General features: G+C 37.2%; 3 protein-coding genes across 5 annotated transcripts in view; 1 reads left to right on the forward strand and 2 right to left on the reverse strand.

Moving 5' to 3' along the window:
• The window catches only part of LOC145777889 (uncharacterized), a 39,322-nt gene extending 16,942 nt beyond the window's left edge, over window positions 1-22,380 (forward strand). Inside the window, exons 21-32 of one of the 3 annotated variants that reach the window (XR_014290392.1) lie at window positions 757-890; window positions 1,007-1,100; window positions 1,395-1,594; window positions 1,881-2,057; window positions 2,903-3,144; window positions 3,495-3,691; window positions 5,302-5,498; window positions 6,341-6,434; window positions 7,831-7,891; window positions 19,669-19,808; window positions 20,404-20,461; window positions 21,001-22,380. Coding sequence is in view for 1 of the 3 variants with exons in the window: in XM_082589244.1 (XP_082445370.1) it covers window positions 757-890; window positions 1,007-1,100; window positions 1,395-1,594; window positions 1,881-2,057; window positions 2,903-3,144; window positions 3,495-3,691; window positions 5,302-5,498; window positions 6,341-6,434; window positions 7,831-7,891; window positions 10,543-10,600 (1,454 nt within the window). In the remaining 2 variants the exon portion in view is untranslated. Of the gene's footprint in view, window positions 1-756; window positions 891-1,006; window positions 1,101-1,394; window positions 1,595-1,880; window positions 2,058-2,902; window positions 3,145-3,494; window positions 3,692-5,301; window positions 5,499-6,340; window positions 6,435-7,830; window positions 7,892-10,542; window positions 10,616-19,668; window positions 19,809-20,403; window positions 20,462-21,000 lie in introns of those variants that run through there. The other 2 variants (XR_014290393.1, XM_082589244.1) reach the window with 2 other exon arrangements.
• LOC145778287 (uncharacterized) lies at window positions 8,657-10,561 on the reverse strand. The gene is made up of 4 exons (XM_082589749.1): window positions 10,235-10,561; window positions 9,975-10,096; window positions 9,438-9,602; window positions 8,657-8,711 (listed from the first exon to the last, which is right to left on the reverse strand). The coding sequence occupies exons 1-4, from the start codon at window positions 10,409-10,411 to the stop codon at window positions 8,657-8,659; spliced, it is 519 nt and encodes a 172-aa protein (XP_082445875.1). The 5' UTR covers window positions 10,412-10,561.
• On the reverse strand, window positions 10,627-19,391 carry LOC145778289 (uncharacterized). Its single transcript, XM_082589752.1, has 12 exons — window positions 19,135-19,391; window positions 18,427-18,858; window positions 17,570-17,745; window positions 16,287-17,114; window positions 15,426-15,539; window positions 14,415-14,679; window positions 13,831-14,072; window positions 13,232-13,508; window positions 12,954-13,039; window positions 12,414-12,621; window positions 10,678-11,714; window positions 10,627-10,634 (listed from the first exon to the last, which is right to left on the reverse strand). Exons 1-12 carry the CDS (start codon window positions 19,389-19,391, stop codon window positions 10,627-10,629), a joined length of 3,930 nt encoding a protein of 1,309 aa, XP_082445878.1.
• Window positions 22,381-25,049: the final 2,669 nt, after the last annotated feature.

A 25,049-nucleotide genomic window follows, 5' to 3' on the forward strand; every position in this document is an offset into this window, starting at 1 on the left:
TCTTGTTGAGTCCTTAGTCCAACTCCTATAGTTGGATCAAGCATTTTTACAGCAACCAAGTATTTAACAGCTTTTGAAATTTGTAAATCGCAGCAGTAGGAAAATATTTTTATTTTTAAATGTTAAAAGTTATATGGACATCATTCTGTGCCAAGTCATTTAAAAAAAATATGAAAATTTACAATTCACCACATGATTTATGAGAAAACTTTTGCTCAATAAACAATTGTATCTGTTTTACTGTTTTAAAAAGCCTTTGACACCCAATGTTTGCGAGCTTTTTACTCCAGGTAATTAGCAGTCTATTTAATAAGTCATTCAGTTAATAAATTAGTTCAACTAATTATCTCGGCGTTCTTTTGAGCGTTCAGTTCAATTTATTTCTGACCTTCATAGCGAACGGAAAGCATGTCAACATAGCAAAGGTCTAAAAAGAGATAGCGTTGTATTTGCATCCATGGTTGTACCCTACAAGAACTTTTACAACTTTGTCAAATTATTTTCTGTGGACACTTCAATTGTTTATGATTTCGGCTGTGTTTGCAAGCGACCAACTCGTTCTTTTTTAGAATAGAGTAGGCCTACTTGTATAAGTTAAGAGAGGCACACTAATTTATTTGCGATGCTTCATTTAGTCATGCGCTTGTATAAGAGGCTGAAGAAAGACTTTATTTATGCGCTTGCGAAAAATTCTTTCAGTAGTTTTACAGCAATTGCATGCCAATCTCTATTTTTAGTTATTGGTACTTGTTACAGGCACTCGTACCCGAAGAAGGGAATGTGTTTTGGGAGTAGTTGGAGTCAATTGTATTGGAGAAGCCGAGCAAACTCTTCCATGTAGCTTTGGAGATGGCACTTGGCAAAACTGGGGACCTTGGGGACTGTGCTCGGTAAATACAATTTTCTGTAGATACGAACGTACCAATGCCCTGCTTCATTTTTTGCTTAAAATTAAAGCCAAAAGACATTCTAGTTTAATTGACAAGTTGTGATTTTACGCCTTTAGGTCAGTTGTGGTGGAGGATTGTATACTCGTACACGTATCAACTCGTGTGGACTGGACCCAGAAGAAGAAACAGCAGCCTGTAATACAGATCTAGGTATGTAACCTCAGACAAAATTGCCATGTAGGCTACAGCATGCTCATGGGCCATGCGCATTGTTTATTCCCAGAAGGCAAGTCTACTGTAGGTAAAACGTGCCCGCAGGCCACTTTTGTGAAGTAACTGCCATGTTTATAACAAAAGACTTTGAACCAAAAGAGCCCCGATTTTAGTTAATAATTATACAGTTGTACAAATAGATTTGAGAAATCTTGCATTTTGTTGTCTGTATGTAACATGTAGGCCTACCATGCGTATCAAAAACCACATAAAGACCGTTTGCGTTTTCAGGCGGCTTTGGGCCATGGGCGTTATGGTCACCATGTACAAGAAGTTGTGGCGGAGGTACAAGAAGTCGAAGTCGTATTCACACTTGCACTGGAGTTGTCGACAACGCAGCAGAGACGTGCAATGATTTCGCTGGTCAATACAACGTATGGAGCGCCTGGTCACCTTGCACAAGATCTTGTGGAGGAGGAACTTACACACGAGTTAGTTCGCCTGTTGCAATGCAAGAACTCATTGGCGATATTTCGTTTTGATTGTTGCTAGCGTATGCTTGATGCGTTTGGTTCAAGACTGTGAGGTTTAGCTGAATAGGAAAATGATGTAAAACACCTTCACAGAGTCTCTGCAACGGCTAAGCTTAAGCTGTACCCAACACAAATTAGCTTACATTCTTGTAAGAGGAAAGTTTTAATGCTTTTGAATCTGATGGTCTGTGGTAATAATCATTAACGTTAAAAAACATTTCATATCACAATTTTATTATTTTAGAGACGAACTCATACTTGCGGTTTACCAGACCAAGAAGAAACTGCGCCATGTAACACATTCCAAGGCGGCTATTCTCTTTGGAGTCAATGGACCACTTGTTCTGTAACGTGCGGCGGAAGCACTCGTAGCAGACTCCGAACTCACTCTTGCGGACTTGGAGACCAGCAGGAAGTTGAAGTAAGCTGCATTATAAGTTTAGTAACATCAATAATCTACTTGGTCAACAACATCGGAGTTTACATGATTGAAGCTCTGACTGAAGCATGCAATCAGCAGTTTCTTTCCGAGTGGTTTGCAGGCATTTATTCGAAAACAGTCAGTTGATCTAAGTAACGTTTTTAAGGTCCTTAAATTTTCTGAAACTTAGACCAATTGGCCTAAATTACATGATAAAACAGCAAGCCCAAACTAAAACTCCTCAACTCTGCAAGTCTAAGGCTTTGCTTAGAATACTATTGTTAACGTATCATTCAGAGTGAACTGGTCTTAAACTTAAAGCTACTTTGTTCATTTCATTAGATTTTTATGTGGATTTAGCTGTTTAGTGCCAAAGCGATGAGACGTGCAAGGTTGAAACACTGAGTGTAGGCTAATAGTAGCCTACTAATATGCACGTCACAATTTCACAGACTTTTGCATGATTATTAAATTCGGATTTGCTAGGTATTTGCAAATCTGAGATGAAATTGAATTTTTTGATTTCGTATTTGCAAAACCAAATTCGATAATTTTTCAACAATTTTAAGTTTGTGTTCAGCCGAACAATATGCTGTACTGATTAGAGATTGGCCTAGTATTGGAACTGTCAATTGGTGGCAATAAAACGTTTATTGAGTTCATAAACTTTCATTTTTAAGTTTAGCAAATCGACCACATTGTTTGAGTTTAATTTAAAGCAGGCGACGAATTCGCAAGCCTGGTTCAATTAAGTTTTCTTAGGCTAAACTCACTGCTAAATACATTCACTATATTTTTGATGGGAGAACTCAACAAAACAAATAATAGAATTCATTGTTTTAAAGGACTGTGGCACGGGAGTTTGTCCAGTTTGGACGCCCTGGACTCCGTACACCGATTGCTCTGTCAGCTGTGGCATTGGTACCCGTTCACGCACAAGAATCTGTCAAGGTGACAGACCAGGTGCATCCGGCTGCCCAGGAGATTTTTTTGAACAAATCAGTTGTGATGCAGGACAAGGTGATGTGTCTGAGTGGTCAGAATTTTCTCCTTGTTCAAGAACTTGCAGCGGAGGTTTCATGACCAGGTAAGTTTAAAATCTTTCTGTTCTTGTTTATCATTTAGTAATTATCATTCTTTTAAAGAATTTGTCAGACGCTTAAGTAGACTAACATTTTGCAATAATTTATGATAAAAAAGTTTATCCTTTTCTGCCCATAGCTGAAATCTTCCCATTATGTTCGTCAGGATTCGTGTCTGTATGTAGTTCAATAAATGTACTGTACTTCTTTGAGTCTCATACCACATGGTAATAGTCATTGTATCGTCAGACCAAATACAGTATAATCCTATGCAATTTAAACTACACTACAATTGCTGAGCATATGGCAGAATGTGTAGCAAAAGACAGCAAATTACTTTTTTTAATTTCTAAAGACAAAGAACCAACCCCTGCGAACCAGCACCCCAGCGCGATACCATTACATGCAATACACAAGCTGGTCAGTGGGAGCAATGGGAACAGTGGACGGCATGCCCCGTCTCGTGTGGGGGAGGCCAGCAATCAAGACGACGCACACACACTTGTGATCTTGATGATGAGTTTGAAACCCGAGCTTGTAATACCGATCCAGGTGAAAGGCTACAGTATAAAATAAAAAACTTTTTAATAACCTATTTTTTAATTATCTTTACCAAACTAATGCCAAGCTGCTTGAATAGCAATGTCACTTAAACAAACATTAGCTGAGAATGCGTTTGAATGTTTTAAGCTTAAAACGTAAATGTAGAAAATAGAGATTAATCGCTACAAATATATTTTTTTGTTAATGACGTTATAATATTCAGTGACTGACAATGGTTAAGTTTTTTACAAATAAAGCGTTAAAGAAGGTCATTAAAATACAATTGAACCACATCGAGACCAACTACTGTCAAATTTGTAGTTTGGTGAAATGTCAGTAATTGCATCTTTTGTTGTAAGCCTGATTGTAATTCAAAGTTTTTGATTTTGTTTACTTGTAGGCTACTAATTACAATTGTCGTTTTGAATACATTTTACATGTTACATTTTAAAAATTTTTTTTATTAAAAATTTGTAGCAAAGTGAAAGACGGTTTTCATTCATCTCTAAAAATGCGCGTAGCATGGCTATAAGTAGACCTATGGCCACAAAGAACTTGAAAATGATGCTCCCAATTGGCTAATAAAGGCACAAGATGAACTCATGACTACACTTATTAGAATATCGATGTAATGTTGCGCTATTTTGTAAAAAAACAAAAAAAAACAACGTGTTGGACTCGTAAAGTATCAGCCTAACCTATATTTATTAAAAGGCATACGGTACTAAATGAAATTTTCAAACGGGAATTAAGCATTAAAATGCGTAAACTGAACATTCAAGAATAGCCTACATTTAAAAAAAAATTACCAAAAAAAAATTGTTTTCAATGGCATTGGCAAGGTCCAAAGTCCAATGTCTCATTTATTTTAAATTTTCAAAATGACCAAAAAGTGAAAACACTGCTCTACAATACGTCACTATCGACAGCAATAACAAAAGCCACGTTACCACATCTGATGTTTTAACATCAGATCTGATTTTTTGAGCAAACTGTCTGATGTTTTGATGTTGAAATCTGATGTTTTGATGTACATACATACATAGCCTAAAGTTAACTCGCCCGCAGTAAAAAGTATTGTCCGATCAGCTGATTGCTAGTCGATAGTGACGTAGACTGTACAGTCAGGCTTCGCTGCTCACGACCATTCCCGTTTTGAAAGCTCTGACAAAAGCACGCGCGGAATGCTGATCAGACCGCAATGGGGCAAAATTTTATTGAAAATCGTTTTATGGTAGCATGTTAAACACAAAGAACGTGTACAATCGCCTAGTCAGGTTTTTCCTTTAGAATCCCTATAGTGATTGTAGGCTATTTGCAAACGTAATTTGTTTTTTAGAGTGAAATAATTGCGATTAAAAAACTTAATTGTAAAAATAAAACTCAATTGAAGTCATGTGAATGATCAATCTCCGATCGAGACTTATCCAAATCGGTTTGACTATGCGACTGGTCGAGATAGACAAGAAAAATGTGCAAACAACGGAGTTAAAAATTTGGAACAGGAAAAAAACGGTCTGAAGAAGTGGCGGTGCCATTAAACGTTGGGCCAATTTAGCGGAATCAGTTGTACAAGAACTGTATGAGCAATCTTTGATTTGTATTTGCTCAACTTTCAGGCTCTTGGTCACGTTTCACACAATGGTCCGATTGCAGCGCAACCTGCGGCAACGGTTTCAACTCTCGAGAAAGAACTCAATCTTGCACAGGAGAGAGACAAACCGAATCACGCAGTTGTCGACTTAATCCATGTGCCATATGGGGTGGATGGGCCACTTGGGGCCCATGCAGTACGTCATGTGGACCTGGATCACGTGTGAGTATGAAAAAAAGTCTTTTATACCAAATTATCACAAATAAAATTTTAAACGTTCGATTATTTTTTGTTGTATCCAGGCTTACTCCGGGTGGTTGAAGATTAAGTGGACGGTAAGACATGGAAGCTATTTTTCGTGTCCACCTTCAAGCGTGCTTTTAAGTGTCTTGCCATGCTCTTGAGCGTTGTCAAACCGGCGCCATTTTGAGTGCCGTTCCAGTGCTCTCACCACTCAGGCTATGTAGCGTTCGATAACATTACACTTGACAACTTTAATGTCAGCCAAGAATAATGTTTTTTCTTTGCTAAAAAATATGAATTGTGTTATCAACTCACGTCAACATGATAGTGCAATTAACGACAACAACCTTGAAACCGATGAAAACTATTATTGTACCTTGTTGTTCCTAACAGTGTTTTCCACCCGGGTTTGCTTCGAACCGAAACCCTGATTTTTGTCTTTTTTGCTTTCTGAAACCCGGTTTTAAAATCAAGAAATCTGTGTTTCTGTAGGTGATATGCTATCTTTCATAATTCGTGCACTCACATTTTAAACACACATGATCAAGACTGTATCAAAAACTATTTAGCCTATATGTGAGCTCATATTGTTTCTATTGTATTCTTTCCGAATAATTTGTAATCATAACAATTTTGAAAATTTGAATTATCATGATCACAGTCGTAATATAGTCAAATAAATCTTAATCAATTAAATTGCCACAGCCATCAGCTCATCTCTGATTTCAGTTAAGTAGCACTTGTATTACAAAGTAAAAGACATTCGAATTGGTTTATGTGACTTGGAACAGCAAATATATAATCACAAATCAATGTTCTAGAGTCGATCGCGACAGTGCCAAGGTGGTTTGCCTGGAACCGGTTTTTGCTTCACAACAATTGTTGGAGCTATAGATCAAGAAGATTGCACCGCAGGTAAGAGATAGGCTAGTAGGCTACTAGTTTAGCTGCAAGAATTTAAATAGCCACACACAGCAGTTTATATGATCTTAAACCTCACTTTTAGTTTGAAAATTCTTTCAAACGTTTTTAATTTTTGTTAAAGGAAGATATCAGTAGTATAGAAAGTATGATCCAACAAGTAAATGTATTAACCCTCGGTATTAACCTGCCACAAGCACATTTGATTTTATACCACATTTATATAGTTATGAATATGAATGGTCTTGTAAATGTATTAACCCAAAGTGGTGAAGCACATTTGATTTTATACCACATTTGATTTTATACCACATTTATATAGTTATGAATATGAATGGTCTTGTAAATGTATTAACCCAAAGTGGTGACGCACATTTGATTTTATGTGAGAAAGGTAAATCGCAAAGTACAAAGTCCGAATTATGTGCTACAAGGATACTGATAAAAAGGCACCATATTATGAAATAAGCTGGGAATTGAAAAATGCTCATAACATACATAAAACAGAGATTTTATATAGAGGTTGGCAGAACAAAGCATTGTGTTCTATAAAAAGTGAGCAGATAAAATATCATTGCTGTTGGAACTCGATTTATCATTTGTTGATCGCATGACATCACTCTAGTATTTTTTTACTCTGACGTTTCTCACATAAAATCAAATGTGCGTCACCACTTTGGGTTAATACATTTACAAGACCATTCATATTCATAACTATATAAATGTGGTATAAAATCAAATGTGCTTGTGGCAGGTTAATACCGAGGGTTAATACATTTACTTGTTGGATCATACTTTCTATACTACTGATAGCCTACTGAAAAACTGACACAAGTGGGTAGAAAGTTTTTGAAGAAGTTTTACTTCACATTAAACACACGTTTGACAACGAAGTAATTGGGTTGCTTTAACATTGTTCAAACTATAACAAAAGCAAAAATATAGAAGTCTTTAAAGCTTTCATACAGGTTCTAATAGTTTTGGCCAGCTTGTTATAAGATTTAATTTAAATGTAGGCTTACATCTCTCAAAACAGTTTGTTTATTCTTGTCATTTTGTTAATTGTAGATGATTAATATTTTTTATGGAAAGCACTGTAAGCCTACTGCCTCGAAAACGTTCATTCTTAAATAGTTTATTGATTTTGTTGCAGTACCGGTACGAATAATGTTGTTCAGCCCAATTAGCCTACGTTTTTGTCGATCATCACTATAGTAGTCTACGGTAAAAAATTCACAAAATTTAGCATATTACCAAGTGCAAGAACATAAACATTTTGAATTAATTTGCTAGTGCAGACAGTAGACTCCTCTAGGCTATACTCTACAATCTGTAGACTACGGGCTTTACCTAATAAGGCAAACCTGACACAATTTTTATGCTGCACTAGGACCATGCTGCAACTTTGACTGGAGTGGATGGAGTTCATGTTGTAGATACAACTACCCCATGTAAGTACGCTACCTGAGAAAGGGAGGGTTGTTTAAAAAAGTGTTAACTAATCTCCCGCTTTCACTACAGCGCTGTATTTTTAAGATTTTGGTGAAGAGGTACATTAACCTATTCCATCACTATTTGTATCTGATGAGCAGGATTATTGAGCGGATAATTTGTGCCAGGTAGCCTATGAGATTCTCCGACCCCAAATCAATACATTTCTGAAAAAAAGCATCATATCCAAAGAATATGCGGTGATTTCTTTAAGTTTCTGGGTCCCTTGGAAAAGTTTGTCCACGGGCCCCTAAAATCATGCCGGCCGACAGTACATCCTGGACCCCTTATCAACGGTAGGCTACTGCTGATGAGTGTTGAGTAGTCTATGGATGTAGGTTCTTTACTATGATCGTAGGCCAATGCTTCCCGTCAGCAGCGCATCAGCAAAGATGTTGCGAGAGTCACACTTTCGCACCCTTTTGAAACATGTAGTAACTTAATCTATGTGTAATGTCACGAATCTCGATATTTTCTAACGTACGAAAGTGCTAAGACTTTCTAATACAATTTTGGTAAAGAGGTGACTTTCTTCAACCATAAAGACTTTCTTTCTTTAACCATTATGGTTAAAGACTTTCAACCATTATGGTTAAAGACTTTCTGCACGCTAACCATTGTGTGTAATTTGTGTTTTACCAAGATGCAAACATGCGTGAGCACTTCTAAAGTTTGCTTTAACATATGATGTTATTAGAACGGACTGCGTCAGTTGTTTTGGATAATTAAAAAAGCTGAATGGGATTAAAATGAGCTTTGAGATAATGATTGATATAAGACCTGCAGCAAAATAGGTGATGACCTCAATAAAGCACAAGGTCTTTTAGTCGGGCTTCAGAAAAATCATTTTCGCGGACAATACAATAGCTGTCAGAGGCCGCTCAAATATGATGACTAGAGCAAGTAAAGCCAATTTTTTTTAAACAAGTTATTGCGGTGTGGTTTTAAGAGTTCCAGACACAAGAAGTAGCCTAAGTTTCAAAATCGTGATTTGATAGGTCAATAAAATATCAATTTTTTATCGTTTGGTCAATTGTAGCCTACGTAGGCTAATTGACAGGACCAGTCCAAATATTTCCTTTAAAATGCTAAGAATAACTGATATTTTAACAACTTATTCCCACGTTTGCTTCTGTAAAAAAAAGGTTTTTGATGCTTCACAAACTTCTGGCCAAGGACAGAAACTTAAAGTTCACTCAGTCAAATTTTGTTATGTCAATACAGTCAATTGTATTAGGTCAATAAAAAGTTGTCCTAATGATGACGCTATATTCACAATTATATTGAAAACATGTTTTATTGGCTACCGTACTTAAAATGCATAGATTAGAGTTTATTATACCACTTTCCGTATCACTGAGATCCACTTTGAGAAGCTTTGTATGAAGTGGCGAAGACGTCTCCATAAATTGCTTTTCGGTTAAGGGAAAACTTAATTCTAAGCAGGAGTGCTCAAGCATTAAAGCTTGATAATCACGAAGTGCTATTTTTTTCAAAAGATGTAACCGTGGCATGGTATCGGTGACACAAATGTGGATCGACATTCTGATGCGCGCATTGTCAACAAAGGAACCGGAATTGTAAACGGTTGCAGACAAGCTATACGGGATGGAAAAAGCTGCACCAGTAATCACATCTTCCTTTGAAAGATTGAAGTGGTCAATCATCAATCTAAACAAAATAGGTGTCAGTATTGATATGTTACTGATTAAAGTAATATCACTTTAACCAACTCAACCATGCTCCAATGGAGAATGGTATCTTCCTCTTCTTGTGAATGCGGTCCCGAGGATCAGACCGCAGACCACATCATCAACGATTGTATCACCTTCAACCTACCTAGCGGAGTGGAAGGTCTGCGTGTCTTGAATGACGAAACCAAACACTAGCTGCTCTCTAGTAGCATTCCAGTGTAGTCCGGGAACATTGTGTATCTGGGGTAGTAAAAGAATAGACCCTCCTAGCCAGAAGCTCATACGACGACCACTTTAACAAACAGTATGAAAAGAACGAATTTAAAAAACGTTTAAAAAGTTCACTCACTTCGTGTCAATAGGGCAGCCGACCAATTTAGTTTCTAGATGTCCCGTGTTGTCATGCAAGTTGCTTTCATCCAGAACTGTGTAATCCTCCCCGCTTGCTGTGTTTATAATGTACAAAGAAACCTGCAAAATGAAACAAAACTAAACAAAAAGCTTACGAAGCGAATTGAAGTCAAGTTATAACAGAAAAAAAGTACACTAGAAAAACTCATACAAATTGCCATGGTTCACCTCAAAACTATCCTTATTGCGTAGGCTTACCTGAACATCTGCGAAACCTTCGTTTGAAAAACAAACGAAAAACAAATCATTGTCATCGTCGAAAATAATTTTCTTGAGATCATAAATCAGCGCCAATCGAGTTGAACTTTCTTTTTTCGCGACTTGATGCACTTCAATGTCATGTAACTCCGCAACTCTATTATAAACAGGCCGCATTTCTATGAAGTCGTTGTTTGCAGGAATGACAAGCGCGGCAGACACGAACAACTTAAGGTTTTGCTGAAAAGGTTTACTTTCACAAACCAAACGTTGAAAGTCTAAATCTTTTATCGGTTTATTCTCTTCAGATTTGAACTCATCAGAACCTCCAGGATTAGATTGATCAAAATTGCTACTGTTGGTTGATGGATTGGCAACTGAGTCCTCATGACTTACGTTGCTTTCCGTTGGAGCAACGTAAGTTGTCGTACTTAATGCATAACTTGTTTGTTCAATAGTCGAATTACCCCAAGTGAAATCACAAAGACGATTTCGTGCCAAACTGTCTTGAAAGTGCATTTCAAACTGGATATGTAGTGATACAGGCTTTTCCAAATAAACAGAGTTGTCGCCAGAAGGAATCGATAATTCGCCATTGTTTGGTAAATGTGGCACAATTACGTCCAATTCTCCCCCACATATCACATCACAAATAAATTCAAAGTGGTGGTTATATGAGACAGTGTCGTTAAAAGCTTGACTGTTGGACACTTTCATATACAACATAACATTTCTCGCCACTGAGCGAAAATGATCGTCCTTAAGGAAAGGTTTTTTGTCTGCAAGCAACGTACAGATATCAACTCCAACTTTTAAATCAATCAACACTTCTACTCTTGCAGCCGTTGCCATGACCATATCTTGAGTGGTGAAGCTAACTGTTTCAACGAGAAATTTTATCTCGTCACTTGTGATGATGTCATTGTCACTTGTTTTGATGTGATCGACTGCCAAAATAACTTCTTGGTTCGCTGTTGCTGTTCTAACAGTTTTCATGTTATATTTGATCAAGAAAAGATTTGACACAGATGGTTTGATAGTGAAAGTGTCGTCTTCATTACTAACAAAATTAATATTTTCATATTCCGACACTGAGCGAAGAAGAAACTTCGCATAAAATATTTGTGTGTCACTAATTGCTATAAAGTCACCGGGACAGGACAGAAACGTGGAAAAAACTTTTATGTTATCTCTTCTGTCAAAATCATTGAAGGCATTCTTTTCATCTAACAACGCCAGTACTTCAACAAATCCACATGCTTGCCATTCTGCTGTGGCTAATCGAGCGGGCACTACAAAGTTTCCGTTTAGCCCAATGTTAACAATCCGGCTTTTGTCCGAGTCAGATTCTGTTGCGGGTGCAAGGGCTTTGATAGAACTTTCAAAAATCAACGCTTTTTTGGATTGATCCATGCGGCTTTTGATATAAATCGATAACCATAAATTCTGCAGCTGAGATGCAAAATTTATTAAAGCAGCACTGCAAAATATAAAGAAACATACTTATAACAAAACATATTTGATGCATAACAGCGATAGTGGAAACATAAACAACCACAACCATAACCACCTTCAGGTCCGTACAGATTTTAGTGTTCAAGATAATAACATTAGATAAACAAAAAAACACTTTCTTTAGCTGTTTATTGCTATCAGGAGCTATCAAAACTGAAAAAATGAATGAGAAAGTTAACTTTTTTTAGGTGTTGTCAAAAGTCTGTTATAGTGTCTAACACTTGAAATAACAATAAGTTTCAGTTTTTATTGTGAAAAGAATCAAAAAAGTTTTTGGCATGTTTTTTATGACAAAACGATGTCAACGACAAAATATTTCTATGTGACCGATTTAGAATTCCAATTTCTGTTCTTTTCTGTTTTGCTTCTTACATAGTTGATTTTGAAGCTTCTGTAGCTACAACCATATTGTTTTACTGGTTAAAATTGGTTCATTTTTCAGTAACAAGTTTCTGAGAGATCATTTTGTGATAGAGAAAAATAATGCAATAGCCTACATAACTTATTTAGTGAAATGGGTAAAAACAACCCAAGAAACCAGTGGGGACAAAACCGAAGTTGGATGATAATGATGATGATAAAAAGACACAGCATTAAAATAAAATATTTGATACAATCATACAAAAAATAATTTTGTAACTAAACAGCCATTTTCCGAGGTCACCTGTTTTTGTCACAGGAAATGGCAGCAGTAAATGAGTGATTCCTTTTCAATTCCAATGAATTTTCTATCTCGACTTTGAAAGATTGAATACGAAGTTTGAGGTCAATCTCATTCTCTGAACCACACCGAAGCATCGGACTGCTACGAACATCCATTGGCATATAGTTGTTAGCCAGCAGCAACTCTCTTTGCCTTACGTATGGTGATCCTGCAATGCAACTATTTTTGAAAGCATTTCTGGATATTTGCAAAATCAATACATGTATGTATTTTTAAAAAAACGCCAAAACATTGGGAAACGTACAAAATCTCTATGTACTAAAGACTAAAGTACAAAATCTCATGAGAAATGTAGTAGATCAAATTATAGAAAACTTGTTGTAAAACAGTTCATTTAAAATAAACATTAAGTTTCCGTATTATTTCAAAACATCATGACTGCTACGTTTACGTTTTTCATAGGCTTACGCGTTTTAACTTCACCACAATTGGTGAACACACATTGTTGATGATAAGCCACCCTGTGACTGTTTGAAATACCTTGCAAGATGAACAATAGATAGCTTGGTTTTTGGTTGCAGGCGAACTCTGGAACATGGAGATTTGCCTCGACACGTAACACTTGACTAAAAAAAATTTATTATCAATGGAGCATTTTGTCTACACGTTTTCAATCCGTAATAGTAAGTTCTTAGGCAGTTGTTTAAAGTTTTACTGACAAAATTAAATATCACTGTGTAGATTTTCATCAAAAAAGAAAAACCACTGAACTTCAGTAAGCTAATAAAGGAAACCTGTTGTTCAAGTTTTCTTTGTACCTGTTGCTTGAGGAGTTTGATATTACTGTTTCCACCTTTGTAACAATGATATGAAATTCTATGTCTTCTAAACTTGTAAACAAAGGGTCGTTTGATATATAAGCTTGAACGCCTCCAATGAAACGATTTCTGAAGTACAAAAGGTTATAGATGTCTCGACTTCGATCGTTGCTCGCCACTTGAAACGTCATGGCGACAGTTTGTGTTCTTCCGGTAACGATCCTTGTATCCGGGTATATCGGTTGCAAAACAAAACCTTCCACAACCAGCCAATCATCTATAAATGATAAGCATTGAATTACTTGAGTCATCATCGCAGCCGAATGAGTTCACATCCTCTTGCTTCCAGTATCTTTCATATAAACAAAGTGTTCCTGTACAGTGTTTGGGAGTGTGAGTGGCTCTAGGTATGAACACACTAAAGAGCGAGTTAACCCAGGTTTGTATGGAACAAAAACTATCCAATCTGGAAGATTTACGGTTATACATTCAAGATACCGACCTAGAACTCAGAGCATTAGGTAAAAAATATTGGTGGTAACTGAAAAAGGTGAAAAATATTACAGTTGAGAAAATGTTAAAATAGAAAGCAAACTGACCAGCACAAAGCACTTGTGCAGGATGTGATAACACGTTGTCCAGAGGCTTACTGTCGTCTGTGTTTGGGGCAACGACATCAACTTCAATTATCAAGAAAGCCCTTCCACAAAACAACCCGTTCCATCCATAACTTGTGTTGAAAGGCACAGAGGAAGATACTTGCAAAGAACTCGAGTTATCACCAAATGACAAGAAATGAGTGACTCCAGGCAAACGAGCGGCGGTCGCATGTACTTTTCTCCTGTAATTGCAAAAGTACAGACTAAACAAAACAATAGAATTTCTATTGAAACCAGAATTTTTTAAAAGATAGGCTACTTGCATTGCATAAGATAAACAAACAGGTCTTTCAATACTTCAAATTTATGCGGTGATGAAGTCTCAAGCACAAATTTTGCACTTAAATATATAGCCTAGCCTACAAAGAAAAAGTGGATTTTCTTCTACTACGATGATTAGTATTCTTGTAAGAAAGCACACCCTAGATTGGCTTCAAAGAAGAAAAGTTCAAAAAAAGAGACTCTTAAGAGATTACTCTTTCTGCTGCTAGTTCTGGTCTATGTCTTAACAAATAGCCACTTACATCGGATAGCTGGAGTTGGGTGACAAACTTAGCCAGAAGTTTAGTCGATAATCTCTTCCAAGTTTTTGTACATTTAATTCTGGATGAAAGAGCTCCGTTGTAATTTGGACCGTTATTTCGGTTTGTTTGCTTTCTTCAATAACAATGACGCTTCCAGAAGTGCTCAGGGACAGTGAATAATCCACATAGGCCAATCGATTCACATCACACTCAAAAACGTCTTCGTCAAAGCGCATATAATTTGAGACCTCAGGTACACTTGTGCCTAAAAATTCATATAAAATGGTTGCGGCGTGAAAATTGTTCAAGCTTTATGGCAAAAAATCCCAAAAGGTATTTTATAATTTATTAGTGAATAACTTACACATTATTACAAATAAACACATTAAACTGTATGGTGTGAAGCTGATGGACAAAAGAAATACCGAAGAACTTATGAACTTGCTTGGATTGAATGAGAATGTTGATAAGTTGGCAAAAGCGAATGGAGTGAGGTGGAATGGGCATGTTTTGAGAAGGGATGAAAATGATGTTTTGAGAAGAGCGCTGGAGTTACAAGTGGAGGGTCGTAGAAAACAAGGAAGACCCAAGAAAACGTGGAAAAGGCAAGTTGAGGAAGAAAGCAGCAAGGTGGGCTTGACAAGAGAGGACGCGTTAGACAGATCGATGTGGAGGCAGGGTGTGAAGGCGATTGCGGCAGTTTGAGGTGAATCCGGCCACCTTCGGTAACGGGGACATCACCGAATTAAAACTGGACTACTACTACTACTACATTAGGCACCAACATTGCTGGTGTGCAGAAGACATTTAACAAACTAACATTGCAACACTATGAAAGCTAAGTTTCTGAACAAAGTATACTGAAAAAATTGTTTTTAGCATTTCTTAGAAAATTGGTTGATGTTTCGTGACGTTCTACAAAAACCTCACAGTATTTTTTCATTAGCCTAAACTTCGAATGAAATTTAACACAACATAACTAAAATCACAAAGTTGTCCTCTTTCCCTGACCTGTACCAGTGAGGTATTGCAAGCAAGTTTGAAATTCCAGTGAACAAATGTCAGGCGGAACTGATAAAGCACTGTGACACAACAAGAGATTTTTTGACCCCACGTTGCTGACTTCTGTAAAATAAATAAATATAAAATTCACAAGTGCTTTCCATGCTTTACAGTTAGAAATAGATCGAGTAAATGTTATCCGCTCACGACACAGGAAAGAACTCAATTTTAATGACCAATTTTTGTTCCGCTTCAGTTTCTTTCACTGCGATACATGCAATATCTTAAAGGCATACTAAATGAAACTTTCAAACGGGAATTAAGCATTAAAGTGCGTAAACTGAACATTCAAGAATACATTTCACAAAAAAATACCGAATAAAATTTGTTTTCAATAGCACTGGCAAGGCCCAAAGTCCAATGTTTCATTTATTTTTCATTTTTTTCAAAATGACCAAAAAGTGGAAAACTGCTCGAGAACACGTCACTATCGACAGCAATAACAAAAGCCACGTTACCACATCTGATGTTTTAACATCAGATCTGATGTTTTGATGTACATACACACATAGCCTACAGTTAAATCGCCCGCAGTAACAACTATTGCGCGATCAGCCGATTGCTAGTCTATAGTGACGAAGCTGCACAGTCGCACGCTTCGCTGCTCACACCCATTCCCGTTTTGAAAGTTCTGACAAAAGCATGCGCGGAATGCTAATCAGACCGCAATGGGGCAAAATTTTATTGAAAATCGTTTCATGGTAGCATGTTAAACACAAAGAACGTGGAAAGACACCAAGTCAGGTTTTTCCTTTAGTATCCCTTTAAAAAAATTTAATAAACAAAACAATACTCTTACATTCCACTTACTTCGCTCTGTGATTTGACAATAAGAGGTTGAATTTAGTGCGTTGGAAGAACTGGTGTCACTGTTCCATTCCAATTGACAATCAACAAAATGCATTTTGACATTGTAGAAATCTTCGAAACTAAGTTGCAAATGATTAGGATAAGAGTCTTCAATAAACATTTCGAACGTGAAGTCATCTGCTTTCCCAGGAATCAACATTTTCGGATAAAAAGGTGGTTGAAAAACATACACTCCAAGATGTTCGTCTGAACAGAGCACAAAGATACTTTGAAGCACATATGTAGACAAACTGGTCATGTCAGTGTTGCTTGAATAGGTGGTAAGAAGTTGCAATTCTAAATTCCAATAGCGATTGCACAAATAACCATCTGACGGATAAAGAAACCAAACAGTATCCCATGACCATGAACATTCCGGAGTCAAGACCGGAATTTCAGTTGGCCAACAATGGCTTCGTCTATGCAAGTATTGGCCGTACTTTGATTGAACCATCTTCGTGGTGGCAAGCTTATCCTGTCGGAGATTTGTTTCAAACAGAACGTATTTTAAGCCAGAGTTCAAGTTGGAATGTTTCACATCAGGAGACACGAAAGCAGCGGATAGTCGCAGTTCAGAGGTGATTTGGTTTGCTTCAGAAGTTTGAGATTGATAATACTCTTTTAATGTTAGGCGCAGCTGTCTTTTTTTGTTAACAGCCATGACTGAACCTGCAAGCAAACGTGCCTCTGTGATTTCTGTGTACAGCCGTGGTGACTGATCACACGACCAACTTTCAAGAAGTAACGAAAAGAAGTTGTTTCGAATTTCATCCACTTCATCAACATCTCCTGTAAAAAAATTACAATCCAAATGAATTTCCATCAACAAAACATGTTGCTTGCGTTCGCTCAATAAGTTAAGTTTTACTTTGATAGAAAGCTTTTGCTAGAAAAACAATTAGAAGCCATACAACTGCCTAGTTAATTCGTGAAGACGATGGACTCCATTATGTGATTACTCCTGCAAACCACTGCCAAGTGCTTGACGAAATTTGTGTATACCAAACACACTAAACTAGGTAACGTGCTTAGGCTACAACTTCCTGCATCAAGCCTGGTGAAAGTATCATTGATTGGGCACAATACAAAAATCAATTTGATATTTTTTCGATTGGTTCACAGACAGCCACTTAATCGTGCTCAGATGTTCACGAGCCCAGGTGCAAACCAAAGCCAACTTGATGGAGCTGTTATTTTAATCCGATATTTTTACAATCTTATTGAACAAGAAAAATGGTGAATACCTGCAATCGCACGATTGGCAGAATGTCTGCTGTCAACGTGAAGAATTAAGTAAAGCAAGGAAGTATTGTAAGACGCCTTCAAGCAACATATCTTTGTTGTGATGTTCATATTCATCGTTATGATTCCGTTTACAATTAAAAGTCCATTGTGTAAAAACGTAGGCTGCAGAATGCTTCTAAAAATTGTAAAAAACTATCTTGGTAACTTATTGCAGAACTACAATTTTGGTAAAGAGGTGATTTTTTTGAACCATATACAAATAAAACCTAACAACCAGACGGCATTTAACATAATAACATGAAAATACACTAAAAATTACAAACGTTTTCGGCCATACTCATGTTAGCCCTTTTCAAATAACCAACTGACTGATGTTCTTGCAAATGATGACTGATGATCATAAAATCTTGCAATCCTCGCCTCAATAGGCATTTGTTTGCCGCAGGCGCCTCCTATCTGCGAAATGTCTTCGTAGGCAATAAAGCGTCATGTGATTTTGCCTCTCCTCTGCATTACCGTTTCATTCTTATGCGTTTCTTTTTTCGATTTTTACGTATGTAACTTACATCAGTTTTGTAATTTTAATTTATGAAGAACATCAGTTAATTGGTAATTTGAAAAGGGCTAAAATGAGTATGAAAAAAAAATTAACGCAATCAGAATATCTTGAAACAGTTTATAGAAGTACTGTAAGCTAAACCATATTATAAAAAGACGTACTTATTTGAATAGAAAGAAATCGCTTGTGATGATGCGATCATGTATTCTATGTCTATAGCGCTTTTTAGCTAAAGTGTTAGCACTCGCATTGACCATGTCTAAGGAACAAAAACTCGATACGTTTAAAACCACTTACCCAGTATCGCTACTTTCTGAAGCAATCGATTCAAACAGAAAATCAACTTCTTTCAACGGTAATTTGACGTCGTCATCGGACAGATGGTTATCGGGAGAAGCCCAAATCGAATACTCAAACCGACGCTCATCAAAACGATTCTTGGGAACTAGTTTCAACAAAGATAAATCTCCACTTTCCCAATTACTAGATACGCCTATTGTGGCTCTGAAAGCGATGTCATCATTGGACGGTAGATCTAACTTCATGGTTGTGACACTAAAATCAATAGCTGCCAAATCAACAGCAGCAACTTCTCCTGCAGACATAGTGGGTTGATCACACAACCAACTTGCTTTCGTCCAGTAAACTCCAAACTCGTTCCTAGCAGACCCACCGAAAAGCTGGACAATAGGAACGCTATTTCCAGTTACAATTTCAATACCAACATGCCTGAATAGAAAAACAAAACAAATATTGATGAACAGCGACTATCAAGGCTTCGCCCTGTGGTAGAATATTTATATTCAGTGGACATAAACCCAAGGAAGTAAATGACCGTGTCCATCTTCAAGCACGTCATCAAATGTCCTGTTAAAAACACATTCAAATCACGGAGAAAAAGTTAAACAAATTTTTATATAAAAAAATAACCAATGTTTTTTCTTGTACATAGTATAGCCTTCACAAGAATATTTCAGTAGAATAAGCAAAAATTTATGAAAATACCTCAAGCTACTGCAAGAAATCGACGAATTCCTAACGATAACATTTCCATCCATGATGTAGTGATTAACAAAATTTGGTGCGCTAAATGCTGCTCCAAATTTATTTGGTGGCTCCACTATTAGCATTTTTTCCATGACTGCAGGCCACACTGCTTGCGTATCAGACTCGTCATTACCAGGAATTTGAATCGAGGTCACGTGATGGGGTTGCAGGGGTACTTTTCTTCCTTCTGCGCTGTCGGAGTCACTAGCCCACATCCGTACACTAGCAACAGTTCGTTATATTAAACCTAGGTTATGTGTGTTTCCAACCTTTTTAATGAAACAAAAAAATTATCCAAATGTTAGGCATTGAACAACTAAACATCGATTTCGCAACTAAACGTATCGCAACTTCAGTGGTTGATTTGTTTGTTAAATTTTTGGGCGAGTCTTCGTTTGTGCTTCTTATTTTAGTGTCATCGCTAAATTCAAGTTTAATAATCAGCCTACACTCATTATTATCACTAAGCATGCGCTGCTGCTGTTTTCACAGGACCGCGGTCGGTAGCCTACTGTCTTCAAAGTGGTTGGTCGGCTATGGGCCGACCTAGAATCGATTCAAGCATAGGAGAATCAGTAACCGGACACCGGTCAGCCAATGGAGAGCTTATACCTCATTCTGGCATTGCACTGGTAAGAAATACGTTATTTTCAAGATCAACCTGTGTACCACACTATACAACTCTAAAATTTCAAATTGATTAATTATTTTAACCATTTTTCACATAGCATTTGTTAACGTTAAAGTTTCTCACAAACCTGAAGTGTTCGTAGAGAGAGTTTGTGTTCACTAAAGTTGCACAAGCTTCTGAAGAGAGCTGACATGCAACAGTAAACTCTATACGCATAGGAGAGAGGCGATCACGCCAAATGGAATCTTGAGAAGTTGTTACCTGAAAGTTAAAGTAAATAGTTTTCAACAAATTCTAAACACCAATAGTGAGGTCACGTTCTTCTTCCTGTTTTACGTCTCATTTTCCGGATGTCGGGGTAGGACGGGTCTAGCAAGGCACATACTCAGTCTCCACTCACCACGATCTAGGGGACTAGTGTTGGTCACCTGTCATTGCTACCTGTCATCATTACGTTGTATTTTAATTCTACCACAAATCTAACTTTTGAAAGCACTTTACGCTTAACATAAAAATGAATATAGTCGCACCTTTTTTAAAACCTATGTCAATTTACCTTTAAATCAATTACGTTAAAAAGAATATCTTTGGAACAGAGAAAACGGATTTGTGGCAAGACAGTCAAAGAAGAATAGAGGTTTTTGTCCAAATCAGGTGAGAAGCTTGCGTATCCAACCAGAGTGTTTACGTGACAATTAGTTTCATGCTGCGACAAGTTTGCTGGAGAAAACTTGCCAGAAACGCTGTAAGTCGTTTCAAAGTTGTGTACAATTTCTCTACTTCTAGTATCTGAAACGAACAATGCTTTGATATTAGCGAGTATAAGGTTGCTCATAGATTTTCGGAAAGTCAGCTTTTCTCTTGAAGAGAGCCAGACGAAAACCTGCAGCTTCGAGCTACGAGCAACCTTCTCGCTATTTTTAAGTTCTGTACCACCAACCAACTCTTTAAATGCCTTGATAACTACGTTAAAAGCACATTATCACAAAGTGCCTACAACCTATGAGTACACAAACTACACGTGTTTGGAAATGAAAAACTAATGTATAACTGAGTTACCAAAGTTTGTGGTAATATGTTGTCAACAAGCAGTTGAAAGCAACTCTATCATTGTCACAATAATTTTTCTGTAAGAGTGTACGGTAAAAGATCAAAAGTTGCAAACCTGTTATACTCAAGCTATTTGTTTCAAGTTCAAGAGCATCCGGAGCCAAAGACGACTCTTCGGACCTTTTAGAAGCTTGAATGACCAACTTGAAATTCTCGCTGCTTAACGCAGGAAAAGAAACGTAAAGCGGTGCTCTTATAACTACAGTCGCTTCAAAAGACACGCCGACTATCAAATCATTCCAACTGATAGTTTTGAACTGAAAGCATTGTTCTTCAGTTGAATCACACTGCTCAGAAGACTTGAGATGGGGCACTTCGATATTAGTCAACTGGAATATAGCGGCACTTGCTGAACAATCAAACTTTAAAGGGTAAGACACCATGTTGTTGTACAGAAGTTTATCGTGGTGATCTAAATTTAAGCCTATAAGCAGATGAATCCCGTCGAGGCAAGAAAATTCATTTGAGTCAAAAGCAAATCGGAGCCTTGATTGATAAGGCAAGAGAAAGCTTGTCGATAGAAACAGTTGGGAACGATTGGACAAAACAGACACTTTTGTATCAATCAAATCAATCGGAACGTAAAGGCTACTCAGTGTACTTAGCAACGTCGTAACAGCAAACCATCGATATTGTTCCGGTTGCTTTTCTAGGTTCAAAGCTAAGTTGCTCTGGTTAAGCACGGTTAACCATGCTTCCAAACGGAAACGTTGTCCAGGCTTTATCAAGGCTAGTCTTGTTTGGACAAAACCTTCCGATGCAAGTGGATCGTAAGGCGATGTCAACTCCGGGAATATCACGTAATCATTAGCGGCCAGGCTAACAAAGTCAAAGTCGCAGTCAAATTTCACTTCGGTCAACTTTGCATTTTGTACAATTTCTCTTTTTCTCACAAATGGTCGGCGATTAACAGGCGAATGAGAATAGTCAACAATAACCCCAATCACAACCTGGCCACATACATTTGCTGGAATTTCTGAAAATAAAGAATTACCGTAGTCATTTTTCTTATCTTAAGCCCAGTATTGCTTCACGATGGCAAGCTATAATGTGTATATTATTTCTACTAAACTTTATCATTTGTATTTACATAGTTTTATATGCTACAATTAGTTCTATGCTAAAGCTCATTATGAAAATGTAGCCTACATTTATTTCTACGTCCTATAGCTTTTCGTCTATTTATTGTCGAGAACATCAAAATAAAAGACTTGGGAATGCACTAACGTGATTATGTGCAAAACATACAAATTAACCTGCACTGACCACTCTTTAATTAACTGCATCTTTTTCATCCAAAATCACTTACTCATTCCAACTGTTAGGTCACTAAGCAGTAGCGTATCTCCACTTTTGATTGCATTCCGTAATTTTTCCCGCTGAAATGACGGGAGTTGAAGTGTTTTTAACTCTAGTAAGATGTCGGATTGTCTGCTGAAGGTGTCTTTATGTTCAATAAAATAACGGATTCCAGCGTTAGTGATGTTGGCAACGTGTGGCACAGCAGACAAGGAGTTTCCAGTATAAACTACTTCAAGCAAGTACTGTTCATTTGTGTATTCAGTTTCAAAATCTGATTCTGACATGAACGGATGCAAAGAACCAAAACCTGCAGACAAGTAGAAGTTTAAAAACACACATTTTCAATCTTTTCTGCTTGCATTAAGATTTATTAGACTGGCATGCAATTGTAAGATTTAGTATTTTTATGCATTATAATGCACCTGTATATGCACAAAAATTTTTCTATCATTAGTAACTGAACGTTTAGTTTTATGTCATGGTCAAGATTGAGACAGAGATAAATGCTTCAGTTCAGTCACAAGATTTTTAGAAAACGTAATATATAAGGGATAGTACATATTAGAAACTAGTACTTATGGCCCCAAAATCTAGCTGTTAGTTATAAACAATATCTACTTAAATAGCCAACTGTATTAGAGTTTTCAAGCTCATTTCTATGAAAATTATAATTTCGAACTAAAAAGTAGCAAGAACATCAACATACTTGACAATGTCTTTTTAATAAGAGGGCCTCGAAGAAATTCAAACTTTTTAACACGAAACAAATTGGTTCCAATGTAGTCCTTGTGTAAAGGTTCGCCAAGATCTATGGACAAGTTACCAAGAAAAACAAATGGAATTTCCTCGCTACCAATGAAAATTGGCACTGCCAGGCGTTCGTTTTGCAATGTTTCAAAAGGAGTCACTGTTAACTTCCCGGTAACTTTAACCTGCTGATGAAGACCTGGTTTGTTCTTTGATAGTTTGCTGAATTTTGGAAAGAGGGCATTTGAGATAGAGTATTCTGCAAGAGTGTACGCAACTTCGTTGGTTTGCGTTGTTTCGTGACATGCAGAATGTTGGCAAATGCTGATTGATAAACTTGCAGCGTTGCTCGCCTGCACAAAGTGACTCATTACAGCCGAAAATTCAAAACTGCAAACCATTGCTTGAGGAAAACCGACTCCAGAGAATTGTGAAAGTGGTTCTTCTTTTTCGTCAGTTGCACGTATCTCCATGAACGTTTGTTGAAACGACTTCACAGATAAACCATTTTCTTGACAATATATAAATATGTCTCGTTCTAGTTCAGGACAAGTTCTCTTTTTCTCTTCAAATACTATTACTCGCCTATTGGTAGAGAAAACTGAGAAATTCCACGACAACTTTCTCCAGCCGCAAAAACCTTTCGAATTCTGCCCCAGAATAACAGAAAAGTAACGGAACAATTCAATCCCCTTATCGTTATTTAATAGGAGGTTGGAATGGTACATAAAGTTGATCGTGGCTATTTCATACGCCTCGCAAGGCTTGACAAGACATGGAGCAGAAAGTTGAAGCACAGCTGACACGTGCAGTATATTATTGTCCGGTTGAGTACTCAAGTACAGATCCAAAAGTTCAGGATTGACTGGAGCTGCACGCTTAGCGGTTAACCTGCTGGCAATTTTGTTTTCGTAAAAGTCATCTGCTAAAAAGAAGTCAGGAAGTTGTATGAAGTCCAGAGAAAGTATCAAAGGGACAGTACGTGCATCGGTTAGACGCTGTTGCTGTGGACTTAAATTATCCTGACACAGTTGTACGTTTGAAGTATAAGACACCTCTTTTATGTTGTTGAAAAGATATGTTTCCCGAATTGGCAAATATATGTCAAACAACGTAACATAAACTACTAAGTTGGAATATCCGTCACAAAACAAGCTGGAAATGTCACTTAATGAAGCAAAGAAACTGTGCTTTAGTTGCATAACTTCTCCAGGGCGAATTGCATTGTTATGAAAACTTTGAGAAGACATTTCGCATTCAGCTGAAGAGTGTAACTTTAGCACGTTAGAAGAAAAGTTAAATTGGCCACCCGCATGGACGTGAGTAGAAGAAGCGTTTACATCTCCAAAATAAGCGTTGATTTGAGCAAAATCGTAACCAGCCAATCTATTAATCCTGTTTAAACCGGAATATTGCGCTTCTGTGAATACATTAATTGTCACAAGACCATCTTCCAAATGATTGAAAAAGGCTTTCGCAGAAATCAACTGAACGATGTCATTGTCATTTTCCAAAAAAACTACTTCGCTTTCTTTTGAATTGTTACTGTCATCCATTTCATATTTGATGTCTGCTCCACCAAAAGTAGCAGTAAGAACATACTTTCCAGAAATCAAAACTGTTTCCTTGCTAGGCACCGAACTTGATAAATGTAAAATACCTGACAGATGCAAAGTACCAAACTTCTCGTTGCAGAAATACGATGATTCCTTGTTGCCATGGCTTTTTTCAATCACGTCAAAAAATTCTTCTGTTATTTCAGCATCGCCTATTTCAACTTGTGAACCTCGGTATGGAGGAAGCAGTGACTTAGACATCACTGTCAACTTCTTATTCCTGAATGATTCATCGTCCTCCAAGTAGGGAGTTTTTGTTAAAAACGTCACGACAGCGTGAAACATTAAACTGCTGGTATTGTAAGGTACAAGATAATCATCGACAGAAAAACTCTCCAAGTTATAATCTGTGCCAATGCAATTGCACTCAACGGATGAAGGCTGCACTGTCAACCATAGGGAATGGTCAAAACTGTCGAAGGTTGTGTTTAGATTATTAGACCTATCAAAGAACACAAGCCAAAAAT

This window comes from Aplidium turbinatum, chromosome 10, assembly GCF_918807975.1.
Source record: "Aplidium turbinatum chromosome 10, kaAplTurb1.1, whole genome shotgun sequence".
Lineage (NCBI taxonomy): Eukaryota > Metazoa > Chordata > Ascidiacea > Aplousobranchia > Polyclinidae > Aplidium > Aplidium turbinatum.

Bases quoted from the DNA above. Each gene is read 5' to 3' on its own strand.
- LOC145778287 (XM_082589749.1), bottom strand. From the start codon at position 10,411: ATGCGGCCTGTTTATAATAGAGTTGCGGAGTTACATGACATTGAAGTG. The intron at 10,097-10,234 runs GTAAGCCTACGC...TTCATTTTGCAG, and splicing joins AAGGTTTCGCAGATGTTCAG to GTTTCTTTGTACATTATAAA. The intron at 9,603-9,974 runs GTGAGTGAACTT...TATTTTGTTTAG, and splicing joins GGCTGCCCTATTGACACGAA to ATTGATGATTGACCACTTCA.
- LOC145778289 (XM_082589752.1), bottom strand. From the start codon at position 19,391: ATGTGGGCTAGTGACTCCGACAGCGCAGAAGGAAGAAAAGTACCCCTG. The intron at 18,859-19,134 runs GTATTTTCATAA...TTTTCTATTCAG, and splicing joins ATTTCTTGCAGTAGCTTGAG to GCATGTTGGTATTGAAATTG. The intron at 14,073-14,414 runs GTAAGTGGCTAT...TTGCAATTACAG, and splicing joins CCCAACTCCAGCTATCCGAT to GAGAAAAGTACATGCGACCG.